This window comes from Glycine max, chromosome 11, assembly GCF_000004515.6.
Source record: "Glycine max cultivar Williams 82 chromosome 11, Glycine_max_v4.0, whole genome shotgun sequence".
NCBI lineage: Eukaryota > Viridiplantae > Streptophyta > Magnoliopsida > Fabales > Fabaceae > Glycine > Glycine max.
Window position 1 is genome coordinate 7549798 of NC_038247.2, and position 13688 is coordinate 7563485.

Sequence of the window (13688 nt, forward strand, 5' to 3'; positions counted from 1 at the left end):
AGACATTTAATTTAAAATAATATAGTTTCTTATAATTTTAAAACTAATTGAGATTTATCTAGATTTTTTTTATGTCAATATATCATTGGTTTAAAGAAATTATACATAAATCTCTTAAGTAAAATATTGAGTTTGAGTATTATAAATGAAAAAAATATGATTAAGAGTAGAAATTCTACTACGTGGTCAATCAATATTTTGTATCAATATTATGATAAAAAAAAGTCTCAACTTTAAATTAAATAAAATTTAATAATTTATTTTATATATTTTATACTTAATAGGGAATTTCTGTTTAGTTAGGAAAAATACATAGATTTTTTATTTTATCTTTTCAGGTTCTTTTTTTTAGGGGTAGGTTTTTCTTTCTTAGACTTTAGGTGTTATAATAGATATTTTTGCATAATTATTAATTAACAATTTTTATTTAAAATATATGAAATTTAATTTCTAAAAAATTGATTATATTTGATAATTCATTTTTAAATTTTTTTTTATTGATGAATTTGTTTTTAATTGGAAATTTATATAGAAATTTTTACTATTGTGTTATAAGTAATTTAGGTATGTTATATAATAGAAGTTTTACATATTTAATAATTAATATTTTATTTTTTAAAAAAATATCGAATTTAATTTATAAAATAAAATTTAGAATTAATTATTTATTTAAAAGGATTCATATTTAATAAGAATTTTATGTTTAATTAGGAACAAATACTTTTAAGTTTGTTATATGATAGAGATGATTGCATAATTAGTAATTATTATTTTCTTTACTTAAATATCTGAAATTTAATTTCTAAAACAAAATATTTAAGTCAATATTTTTTTCATAAAAGTAATAAAAAAATTTATTTATTTATTTAAAATGTATAAATTTAGTTTTAAAAAATAATTATATTTAATAATTTATTTAATATATTTTATATTTAATAAGTGATTTATGTTTAATTGGGAAATTATATAGAACTTTTTATTGCGTAGTTATAAATAATTTTAGTGTGTTTTACAATAGATATTTTTGCATACACTTATTTATCAAAATATGTTTAATTAACTATTAAAAATGATTTTGAATATTCTTATATGATTATAAATAATTAAAACATGTTTTTGTTTGACATTTTTTTCTTAGAAATATGTATAATGGTTACTGAAATATCCTTATTATTAAAGTTGTTAAAAAAATATACAAATGTGTCTAAAATACTGTAGGTATAAATATAACAACTCACACGAAAGTCAAAAAAATAGTGTCCAAAAAATATTACTATAATCCATCACATTCCCATGATTATTTTACCCATGATTATTTCTTGTCCCAAAAACATAAATCAAAGGAACATTGAGAGGATTATTGGGCAGTGGATAATAAGATATATATGCTTTTTTACTTACCAGGAGTGGTTATGGTCCCATGTGAATACATAATATCCGCCTCTTTGGTCGAATTAAATATTTATTGAATGTGAGATTATGAGTTGATAAGAAAAAAAAATATACTCATAATTTCTCCTCTTGTACATTAAAATTTTATACATCATATCGTTTTAGTCATTACATTTGAGGTATGATTTATTTTAGTTCTTCATTATATTTTGTCCTTATTTAAAAGCATCTCAACTTTCAAAGGAAAAAATGTTTATAAATTACTCTCAGTCTCAATTCTTGAGTAGTGCATGATATTTTAACGTACGGAAAGATAACCATATAACATCCGGGATAAAATAATTTGTGATATATATATATATATATAAGAGAAAAAAATTAAGTTGTTATAAAAAGTTTTACATATTCATTTAATCATCATTTATCATATATGATTAATTTATTTATTTTTAAAATAATTACATTTAAATATTTAAAGGATAATTTCTGATTAGAGATAATAAAATTATTTTATACTGCTAATAGGTAGACATTAAATTTTATATATGGATATGATGCAATTCATACTTCAGAAGAGTCTTATGAAATAATTGAAAATTAAAAATAGAACACAAGTGGGCTTTTTGAAACCCAGAAACAAGAAATATCCATTCTTAATCAGAAACAAACTTCAAAATGATAAATTAAAAGAAAAGTGATTAAATTGGTTGAGATGGTAATTTCTTATTTGCTAGGAAGTGTCGAACCAACTGCAGAGCTTGCTTGGGTGTGAAAGTAGGAACTTGATGACCAGCACCTCTTATGGTAACAAAAGTAAGTCCATCGTAAGCAATGGTCCATCCTCCCACCTGTCAAAAAAATGTTTCTTCATAAATTTGGAATACATATATATTTTAATAAGACACAAATTCAGCCTATATTATGTTTGGATTAATGAAGAAATCTCAAATGTGATTTTTACCTGCTTGCTGGTATACCAGGGAGTCCAATCTTCGACGATCCCAAGCCCCAACTTTCTAAGAGTGTATCTTGTTGAAGTCACGGGAATTCTTCCATCGGTATCTCCACTTTACAAAGAAAGGAATAAAGTAAATTAGTATATGAAGAATTAAATTCATAATTATAAAACAGAAACAAAGAATAGTACTTCTTTTACGATACTGAGCATATAACTAACCATCACTGCTTAAATTTGAACTTTCGAGTTCCGCGAGTTGAATTAGCTAGTTAAAATCAATTAGTTTTCTCTACTTTTCAAAAGGGACTAACAAATATTTTGCAGTAATGTATGTAGTAGTGTATGTGTACCTGTAAACCCAAATGCGAATACCACCAGCAATAAGCTTCTTGATGACAGGAAGCATGGACTGTGGTGAGTCATTCCAAAATGTGATATTATCGCTAAGGACAAGCACAAGATCAGATAGACAACATCAACACATATTTTATTTCTGATTATCTACCTATCACCTATGTGATAATAATAAATATAGCACGAGTTAAGATTGGTTTAATGATATTTTTCAATATGTAATGTTAACCTTAAGCTGAAGTTTGTTTTTATCGGGAAGAATCAAAGACACTGTCAAATGTTTACAATAACTCGTGTATTTTGTTCAACCAACTAAGATCATTTTAACGCCTAAAACTCAAGTTAATCAATAGCATAAATAAATGTTGTAATTAGAAAAGAAAAGAAAAACAGAAAAAAAAAAAAAGGAATGTTGGAGCAAAACCTGCAATGAGTCCATGGATATGGAATTTTGGTGACATTGGCATGTAATGCCTTTTGGACTTCTGGCCTATTTAGGTACGCTTCAGTATAATCGGATGCACAAGGATCATATCCAGCTGATTTTCTGTGCCACCCATCCTGTTCAAATCAAAAAGGCCAACATGCTCTATAAGATGTAGCAAATCGATCTCTTCTAGGACTAATAGTTAATTAGGTAGTATAAGGACTAAAACTTAGTTATCGTTTCTCTATACAATGACTAATTTATAAAGTAGTATGTCTTGGCACCAAATGATTAACTTTGTTACATGATTATCACGTATTACCCATGTTAGCCCCATCAACCATGTCATGTCACATGTCAGCCACACTTTGTAGGTTTAAGGGTCCGTTTGATTCCTTCTCACTTTTTGGTTTTAGTAATTAGTTTCTAAAATAATTTCACACTGGTCAAGAATTATTTCTAAAAAAAGTATTTTAGAGAGAGAGAAAAAAAAGAAACAACCAACAGATGTTTTCTCATTTTCTTCTTATGTTTTTATTTTGTTAAACCTCTCACAATTTCACAATGTGCTCTATATCGCCCACCATCCTCCACCAACCTTTATTTAATTGCATTTTGAAAACTAAAAACAATTTTTTAAAAGAAAAATCAAATACATCCTAAAACTTATAGTTTATTTTATTTTGTCCAAGATTAATACTTTAAGTAACATATTAATATTTTCTAAAAAAAGTAACATATTAATAGAATTTTAGAATTCGTTACTTAATTAGTTAATGGGGAATTTTTACTAAAAGACAGAACACAGTTGGCAGAAGCTCACAATTTTTGAAAAACTTTGAAGGGCTTCCTTTCTGGTGCTGCTGGTGTTGCTGAAACATCTGGGAGTGTACAAGCTATACATATCAATAATCTTATACACAGCGAAGTACTTATTGAGTTCCACATTGCACTCATTTGTTTGATTTAGAATTGGAAGGCTGAAATCGCATATGGTTGTAATGTTATGGTATACTCCATCAGATATCACAGCATGATCCCATGCATAATCTATCATACCCTTTTGATCTGTTTCGTCGTCCAGTAATGCATTTCCAATCTGCACAAGCAATGTCATTGTGTCAAATTAATTTTGATTTCATTTTTTTCTTTTGGACTTTTCCTGTTGATTGGTTATACCTTGACCTTGCTTTGACCTATGTTACATGAACACAGGTATGATATCACTATGTAATGAGGATATGGGAATGAAATATGTCAATTTTTTAAAATTAAAATCACAATATGCTAATAAAGGTTTATTGATTGTCATGAAAATATTTATGACACAAGAAATCAACAAACTCCAATCTCATATCTTAGAAAAAAGGATTAGTAAGTTTGATTAAATAAAAAAATGAAGATAGAAAAATTATAAAAAGACAAAAAGAAAAACTTTATGTTGTCAATGTTTTGAAAAAAAATATTTAACTAATATTTAAGTTACACTTCTTTTTTACGTTGCATTTAACGTATACTTAAGTATACTCAAAATTGCACTTATCTTGTTAAGGTTATAGTCAAGTGGCGTACAATTTTTTTTTTAACAAAAATATTTTTGTTGAGTATTCAACTGCACTCAATGTGCACCTGTATTTGATACATATCAGGCACAAGTATAATTGAAAAAATGATATTCGTGGTTCAGGGTTGATGAGAGAATTTTACCAGGAATCCTTTGAAGTTAATGTAGTCTTTCTCGACAGGATTGCGATTATTATCGAAAATGAGCTCTGAAAGTTGCGGAACATAGTGCCCTGAAATGTCAAAACAAATCATATTTATTTTTAAATGAAGAAATTAAGGCCCAAAATCATATCATATTACATATACTTTTCGCAAAGAAATGTATGGTGTTCTAGAGGTTGTTACTTCCTGCAAGTCCAAGTTGCTTCCTGCACCCTTTCTGGAATGATTTTTTACTTTTTGAATTGGTCATTCTAGAAGTAAAAAAAAAATAAAGTGTCTTCCGGAATGTAATTTTACATTCTGCATTGTTTATTCCGGAAGTTATAAAGGAGGTGTAGGAAGCAACTTGGGAGTTGCAGCAAGCAATAGCCTGTTTTAGAACATTGCTAGATACCTGCATAGCTTTCACCGGAAATGTAGAATTCGTGTGATCTGAATTGTGGAAATCTTCTAAACCACTTGATGATAAAGGTGTGTGAATCTTTAGCTGATGTTGAAAAATAACGTACCATCAATAAATCACATTTAGTAAAAGCAGGATAAAAAAAAAATTACAAATATTTAGATGACAGCAACATTTAACATTACCGGTAATGGTGTCACCAAGCTCACTTATATCACTGCTGGTGTTGGTGTAGGAGAACCCCACCCCAACAGGGGATTCCAAAAACAAAAGATTGGCAGCTATAGAAAATAGAAACTATATTGGTTAAGGATCGTTGCTTTTTCTAGCATATAGTTTATCTTGAATAAACACATTTACCAAATTTACAAATCAACTTATGAGAATTAATGACCATGTATAGTATATATGTTTTGGTATGTGGTGAAAAATTATTGGCTACGAATCTAAATTCACCAACCGTTATTCCATGAATAAGGATTTAACTTTAGCTTTGGTTGGCTGCTGTCCTGAGGAAAGAAGGGTCCTAGCTCCTCTGCTTCTCCATAACCAATTGAGGAACAACCAGGGCCTGAAAACATTCATGCATTTTCTTCATGTTAATAGCTAATGAATCAGTGTAAATAAATAAATAAATAAGTAAATATACTACAGATGTAACGTATAACTAACTTTGAAAGTGACAACTATAAACTATAAAGGATGATATGTACTATTATATAGGATATGATATAAGCTTCATACATATCGTAATCGTAATGAATTGAAAAAGCAAATTTAAACTAATTCGGAAAGTTCGTAATGTTATTATCATTGTAAACAAAAAGTAAGTCATATTTATTTAAAAGCAAAAGGCAAAGAAGCCTCAGTAATGATTTGCGGTTCCAAAATTGAATGAATCCATTGATTCCAACATGGAGTTGTTCAAGAGTTTAACTTTCATAAAATTAAATCATTGCGGAGTTTAACAACCTTCAAGAAGATGGGGAAATCGCAACTACATTATAAAATGATTATCAATATAAAATTTATAGACCAAATTAATTTACTTTTATATTGTAAAATATAATTCTCAACTTGGGAGGTGTGGTTCACATATTATCTCTACAATTAGCAAAAAAAATAAAATCTCTAAAACTAGCCAAGAAAATAAAATCTCTTATTTTTATTTGTATATTCCATTTACAAGCGATGCTTGGATAATCTAAATTGACCAATAAGAATATGGAACATCAAAATTATACCATTGTGATACCTAAATGAGCAAAAGTGTAATTAAGGTAATAAATTACGATGAAACAGATAACGAATAAGCAGAACATAGTCAAACTTCAAAAGTTAGAACCTTTTTTTATTTATGCACATGCTTCGTTAATTTTGTTTTATCATACCTGGCCCCCTTTTTTTGCTGGTGTCACTAATATAAAGTTTTCTTGCCTTTATGTTCCTATCAGCACAAGAAAAAAAAAGTTGGGTTTTCACTTCGGTTCAAAGCAATATTCATTGCTTCAATGGAATTTTATTATGGCAGTTTCTGCTGCAAGTTGAAGCCACTGACTGAAGACTTTGATCAAATTTTGAATAACCGCATGCTTGCTCCATATTCAATTATTGGTTTTTTTTTTTTTTTGCAAAGTTGTTTTCTTTTTGTTTTTGTCGACCTCTTGGTCCACAAGCTAACAAACTGGGAGCCAATAACATGTTAGAAGTCACAAAGAAATTAAATGAACTCGCATATCGTGTACACAACCTTCGTCTTGAATTTTGGCCGTTTTTTCTGTTTGTATTTTTTGTTTTGTTTTTATTTTTATTTTTATCTCCATTGGTAAGTTAAACAAATGAATTTGGAAAAGGATTACGTAACCTATAAATTAAGTACATAATTAAACATGTCATCCTGGCAGATTGTGCAAGAAACAACTCATTAATTAATTATAACAAATACGAGTAGAATTTTAATATTTTTTTTTTATGATAGTAAAAATTTAATATGGATGTGGCAAATTAGTTGGTTTGCTCTCGTCAAAAAGAGAAAAAAAAAATCCTTACATCTATATTAATTGTTTATGTCCCGTAACATTCATACACACCGTTTGGATATATGGAACCATGTTCGTGAATCGGCTCGCTAATTCCGTGGATCGGGTGGATAACGGATTTTTTATCTTAAAAGTTTTGTATAATTATATTGAATTTTCGAGTCTAGTCTATTATATTAAGCCTAAGGACTTAACAAATTTTATATGTGAACTTGTGGACTATCTATTTAATCCTTCTAAATTTAATAGGTAAGTATTATTGATTTGTTAGGGTAAGATTTTGACTTTTAACTTAAGTTGTAATTGTTATTTTGATGTGTTTAAAATATTAGTATATTTTAGTGTAATAGATTTTAGTATAAAAAATAAAGTCAATTTTTTTTTCTTTTAGTTATATACATTTGTCACTTTCTAAAACACATTTTCTTTATAAAAAATATTTTTTTTTCAAATTAATATTTAGGTCTGACGATCAGTCCATTTATTTGTGGATTTTTGTGAATTAAATATAAATCTTAAAAAAATTTATTTATTTCATAAATCAGACTTATTTGATCAGTCTAAAACTTAAGTTTCGTGGACTGGATTATAAATGGATAAGACTAGTATCTATATCTACCAATGAAGTTTTTTAAAAGGCACAATGAAAATTCAATTCAATATTTTCAAATAAACCAAGGTTTCGAACTTTAATTTATAGTCGATCTGTGGGTTTTGGCTTGTATAATTTAAAAGTAATCTTCTTGGTGAAGTTATATGCGAGAATTTTTATAAATTAATTTATGGAAAAAATTATTTTTTTCTATAAGTATTTTTTTAAATTTTATCCAAATAGACCTTTTTTTTTCAGATATCCAAATATAACCATATCAAACTTGGTTGGGTAAAGATAACGCATTTAATATTGATTTAAGGTATGATATTGTATTTTTCAAAAAAATAAAAATATTATTCCAAAAAATACTTAAAAATGTGTTAGGCTGGATTTTAATATTTATATAAATATTTTTCAAATTTTAAAAAATTAAAATAAAAAATAAGAGATGAAAGGGAAGCTATGAGTGAGTTAAAAAAACAACTTTTCACATTTTTATGGGATCGAATACAGCTCTCCCACTCCCTCACCTTGAGAATAAAAGTGAAATAAGTTAGGTTCTAATTACTTTCCTAAGAATTAACAAAAATTAAGAATATTTTTTAAGGCTTAAATATATTTTTAATACTGTAATGTATTTATTTTTTAGATTATTATCTATTTTCTAAAAAATACTTTGATATTTTTAAATTTTTGTTTTTAATATTTATCATTAGTCTTGATCCGTTAAATAATAATATAACAAACTAATAAAATGTTATATCATTACTTAAATGATAATGTGATAAACTAACATACTTAGACTCACGATAAATACCAAAAATAAAAGTTTGAAAACATTAGTTAGTAAAATAAAATAAAAGATAATAAACTAAAAAAGGAATAAATCACAAGTATAAAAAACATATTTGATCATTTTTTAAAACTCTAAACAAGCATAGAATATTAGAATACCACATTCCAATCATGTAAAAAAAAAAGAATACTACACTCGAAAATTCATATTCATATTCTTAGAAATAATAACTTTCAAGAAACACACTCTAGTAAATATCTCTTGTGCAGGAGGGCAAGCTTACGATATTATTTGGCATAACTTGTTTCACAAGGGGCACGGTGTTGACTGCATAATTATAATGCTATATATGTGCGCAGCGGCAGGTGCATAACCTCTTAGTTTTTTGTTTTTTTCCTAATTAAACTAATTGAAGCTATGATGGTTTGCATTTATCTTGATGTACTTTCATGATATTATTTAGGAAGGAATCATCATGACAATGAGTGCTGCATGACTTGCGCGAAGGAATGACCTGGAGATCACTCGGAGTTATATGAAAATTATATATGATAATTCAATTCGCTAATTATGTGCCTGATTTTATTCTAATCAACGCATTTACTTTTACATCTTGTGAATCTGATGAGGCTAGCTATAAACGAGTTTTGCTGAAACTACTTGAATTTAGGTAAAGGCCCCATGATTGCTTCAGAATTGTTTTTAGCAGTTTTCCTTTCTTGTCTTTAACAAACTTTATATATTCCATCACCAATATCGCAGTCGTTGGGAAATTAATATACGACAATATACGATTACCAACATTGCTTGTCGCAATCATTCACAAGATCATCAATCGATAAGACTCGGGATTCACTAGGTTAAATATATCAATTAAGCATGATATATACCATTAATTATTTACCCAAATACATGTGTGCGAGAGTGTGAGTGTGTGATGCTACGATAATTAAAAACATCACAGTTTCGTTGAGTTAATTATGTATTAGTCATGAAAGTGAAAACTAAATAAAAACGATTGCATAAATAATAAATATATGCATGAGGAACTGAGTTAGTAAATAAGCGCGTACCTCCATTGAGCCATAAGAGAAGAGGTTTTTCTTCTGGTTTATGAGTGGCCTCAAAGAACCAATAGAAGAGTGCTCTTCCATGGGTTTCATTGACAGTGATATAACCAGAATATTGTTTGAACTTCACCGGAGGCTGTCCGGGTAGTCCATGCACTCTGTCAGCTTCTTGCTCTGAAACACCTAAAGCTTCTTTGGTGAAAGAAAGAAGAAGCAGAAGAAGAAAATTGAAAAAAACTGAACACAGAGCCATAACTGATCCCTGTCTCTGGACTCACTTCCTCAGCACCAGCCGTGGGGTGCTTTGGGTTTAAATAGTGAAGAGACTTATGAAAACAGACATTTTGTTATTCCCCAAAGCCACGTGGGAATTACATAACCAATTTCCTTATTATATGTTTACAATATATCGATCAATCTCTATATCATGTATAATTATTTTTTAATTAATTTATCAAAAACAATACTTAATTACATTTTAGAGACGTGATCGGCATACAACATGTGTTCTCGAGTTTAAATAATATTAAGCATGTAATTATATAAAATATTTGGAAAAGGTTTTATTTATTTCTAATAAATAATACATGTAATCTATAACAAATGCACCATATAATAATTTATCTATAGAAATATGATACTTGTGAGGTGATACACTTTAAAGGATAAAATACAATAATAACTGTTAATTAAAAAAATTAATATAATGAGATTTGTGATGATCATCAATTTTAACCCGTAATAATTTTTTACTGTTTTATATCGTCAATTCTAGTTTTGTATTGATTTTGAAGGATTCAGATGTAATAATGTTAGTGACTTAATAAAGACTAAAATGGTTAAAAAATTGTAACTATAGGCACTGAAGTATGATATTTTAAATAAGATTTAATTGTATTTTTTTATCTTAATTTTTTAATTGGAAAATTTTACTTTAAATTTTTTTAAAAAAATTATGAATTTTATCTTCAGTTATTTTTTTAATAAACAGAAAAATTAAGGGTAAAAATTGCAAAAAGAAAATTAAGAATAAAAAATATAATTATGTTAGAAGTAAAATGACAAAAGTGAAATTTATAAGTTTTTTAAAAGTTAAGATAAATGCAGTAAATTAATTTATTAGGGTAAAATTCATCAAAAATTAAAAAACTGAAAGTAAAAATGCAATTAAGCCTGTAAACTATAAGTAGTAAAAGGAAGAAATAATTAAATCTTTAATTCATAATTGCCGAAAAACATTTGGCGGTGTAATTCAATTTTGTATTTTTGTAGCAGTTTTAAAGTTTATAAATGTAACTATGTTAGACAACTTTAACGGTAAAAATCAAAAGAGTTAAAAAACTGTAACCATAAAAATCAAAATAAAATTTTAAACTATAAAGATTAAAAGAGAAAATTGTTGTAATTATAGAATTAAATGCATAATTATTTTTTTATGTTGAACAACTAAGTTAAATATACGCATGTATTATTTTTTTTCTTTGACAGAATATGCATGTATTTTTTTTAAGATATAATATGCATGTTTACTTTTTTCATCAGGGGAAAAAAAATAATATGCATGTGTATTATATAATTGTATTGTATGTTGAATAAATGAGTTGACATATGCATGTATTATAAATTAAAAGTTGAATACTATAGCCTTTAAAAAAAATGTTAAACAATATAGTTAGTTGGTACGCATGCATTCTTTTAACTAGGTGATATAGCCCTTTCTCTTGTAGTGATTAATATCACAACATTAAGGAAATATTTTAGTAGAAGCTATAAAAAAATGTATAAAATAAAGAGAATGAAAATTTATCTACTGTTAAGGTTAAATAAAAATATTAAGAATAACAAAACATATTTGTAATTTTAAAATTTATGAAAAATAATTTTACAAAAAATATTATTTAATTATTATTTTCAAAGTTATCTTAATTAATGTGTTAGATAATGTTATAATAAATTATTTATAAATTATATTATCCATATTTTTTACATATTATTAATTAATTTTTTAGACTGAACTAATAATGCTAAATATTATACACATTTTACTTATTTAAAATATATGAAATTTAATTTCTAAAATAATATTTGGATTTAATAATTTGTTAAAGATATTTAATATTTGATTAAGGATTTTATGTTTAATTAGGAGCGAATACTTTCAGGTATGTCATACGACAGAGATTTTTGCACAATTAGTAATTAGTATTTTTTATTTAAAACATATGAAATTTAATTTCTAAAATACTTTTTTTTTAAGTTAACAATTATAATATGTTGTGATTTTCAACTGAGATTTATCTAGATTTTATATTTAATTAGGATTTAACAAATTATATAAGAGATTGTATATTTAATAAGGATTTTATGTTTAACTATAACATTATTTGGATTCTTTATTTTTCTTAGCTATGTTATATAATAGATATTTTTGCATGATAACTGACAATTTTTTAATTTTTAAAAAAATATCTGAAATTTAAATTGAAAAAACACTCCGCCTAAGAGGAACATTTTAAATTTATCATGGTATTACCATACTAAGAGTTAAGAGAAGTATTATTGGATTGAGAGATATTTATTATAAAATCTCTCAATATTAAATTTTAGATAAATCAATATTAATTTCAATAATATATATATATATATATATATATATAACAACACCCTTAAAATTAAATTATATATGTATTATTCACGTTAAAAACAAGTTTAGTTTAAATTGATTTCACTACAAAGAGAGGATATACATTGGACTTTTTCAAAGCTTCCTATATATATATATATATATATTTGAGGTTGAGTGAAACTTTAGTATGATATAATTACTTTTGTTTGATCCAAAAGGATTGAAGGGACATGGTTTGCGGACTGGTCAATTGCTTTGGGTTGAAATCTTTGAAAATTATGGCAAGTTATAATCCACATAGTACTTTCTATGCATAAGGTACATATATATACACGAAGGACTTTCCCCGCCATCGCATTCATAAGTAAGACAACAAAAATGTCCAAAGCTAGTTTGGCCACGAACAAAAGATAAAATTGTCTGCCTTGCTGGAACCGAAAAACCTCATCAGTAGGGTTAAAGAAATAATAGAATATCAATAATCTCTATTCCAATTTTCTGCCGGCAAAATTATATTACCTGCAAATCCGGCCCAAAACGGCAGGCTGAAATAAGTGAAGGATCAAATGCTGATCTTTTTTATCCATATAAATGATATAATCAGATAGCTTCTATGACAATTCATGCACATATTTATTTAAACAGCTGAATCAAATTTTTATTCAAAAAATAAATCTAACTAAAAGTGCTCAACTAATTCTTTTTTTTTTTTAAACTATTTTTGACAAAATAAGTATACACTCCTTCTGGTCTCCAATGTAATTAAAAAAATAATAATTCTCCTTAACTAAAAGCATCTTCCATATTTATAATGTAAACAATTCATTTTAAGTCATTTACCTTATGTTAATTAGTCACATCATAATTAAACAATTTATATATATTTTGTTCTAATGATATAATTTTAAGCAATTATTAAATTGTCTTCCTCGAATGATCTTTAAATTGTAAGAAAATATTTTTTCACACATAAGCAACCCTGACTTATATAATCAATCAAAACTTAATTTTAAGCCACCAATATCACACTAGATAAACTCCAATGGTAACAAATGTTAAATAATGGTGTCTAAAAATAAATAACTCATCAAGCAACAAACTTTGGAAATACCATGAGAAAGTCAATTATATAACCAAAAAAGAAAGAAAAACAATTAACATCATTTAATTACATAATATTAATTTAAAAAATCAAGGTTAATCATTTTTAGTACTTAGCATGTCTCTCTCCCTAATCATATATTTTTTAATATCTTGCTAATCAGTATCCTTAATTAAGACATCGATTAATTTTTTTTTT

At 26.4% G+C, this 13688-nt stretch overlaps 1 protein-coding gene across 1 annotated transcript; it reads right to left on the bottom strand.

Moving 5' to 3' along the window:
- Positions 1–1918: 1918 nt before the first annotated feature.
- On the bottom strand, positions 1919–10074 carry LOC100781503 (serine carboxypeptidase-like 34). Its single transcript, XM_003537720.5, has 10 exons — positions 9766–10074; positions 5723–5833; positions 5448–5543; positions 5254–5346; positions 4839–4927; positions 3955–4230; positions 3129–3265; positions 2701–2793; positions 2354–2459; positions 1919–2240 (listed from the first exon to the last, which is right to left on the bottom strand). The coding sequence occupies exons 1-10, from the start codon at positions 10013–10015 to the stop codon at positions 2091–2093; spliced, it is 1401 nt and encodes a 466-aa protein (XP_003537768.1). The 5' UTR covers positions 10016–10074; the 3' UTR covers positions 1919–2090.
- Positions 10075–13688: the final 3614 nt, after the last annotated feature.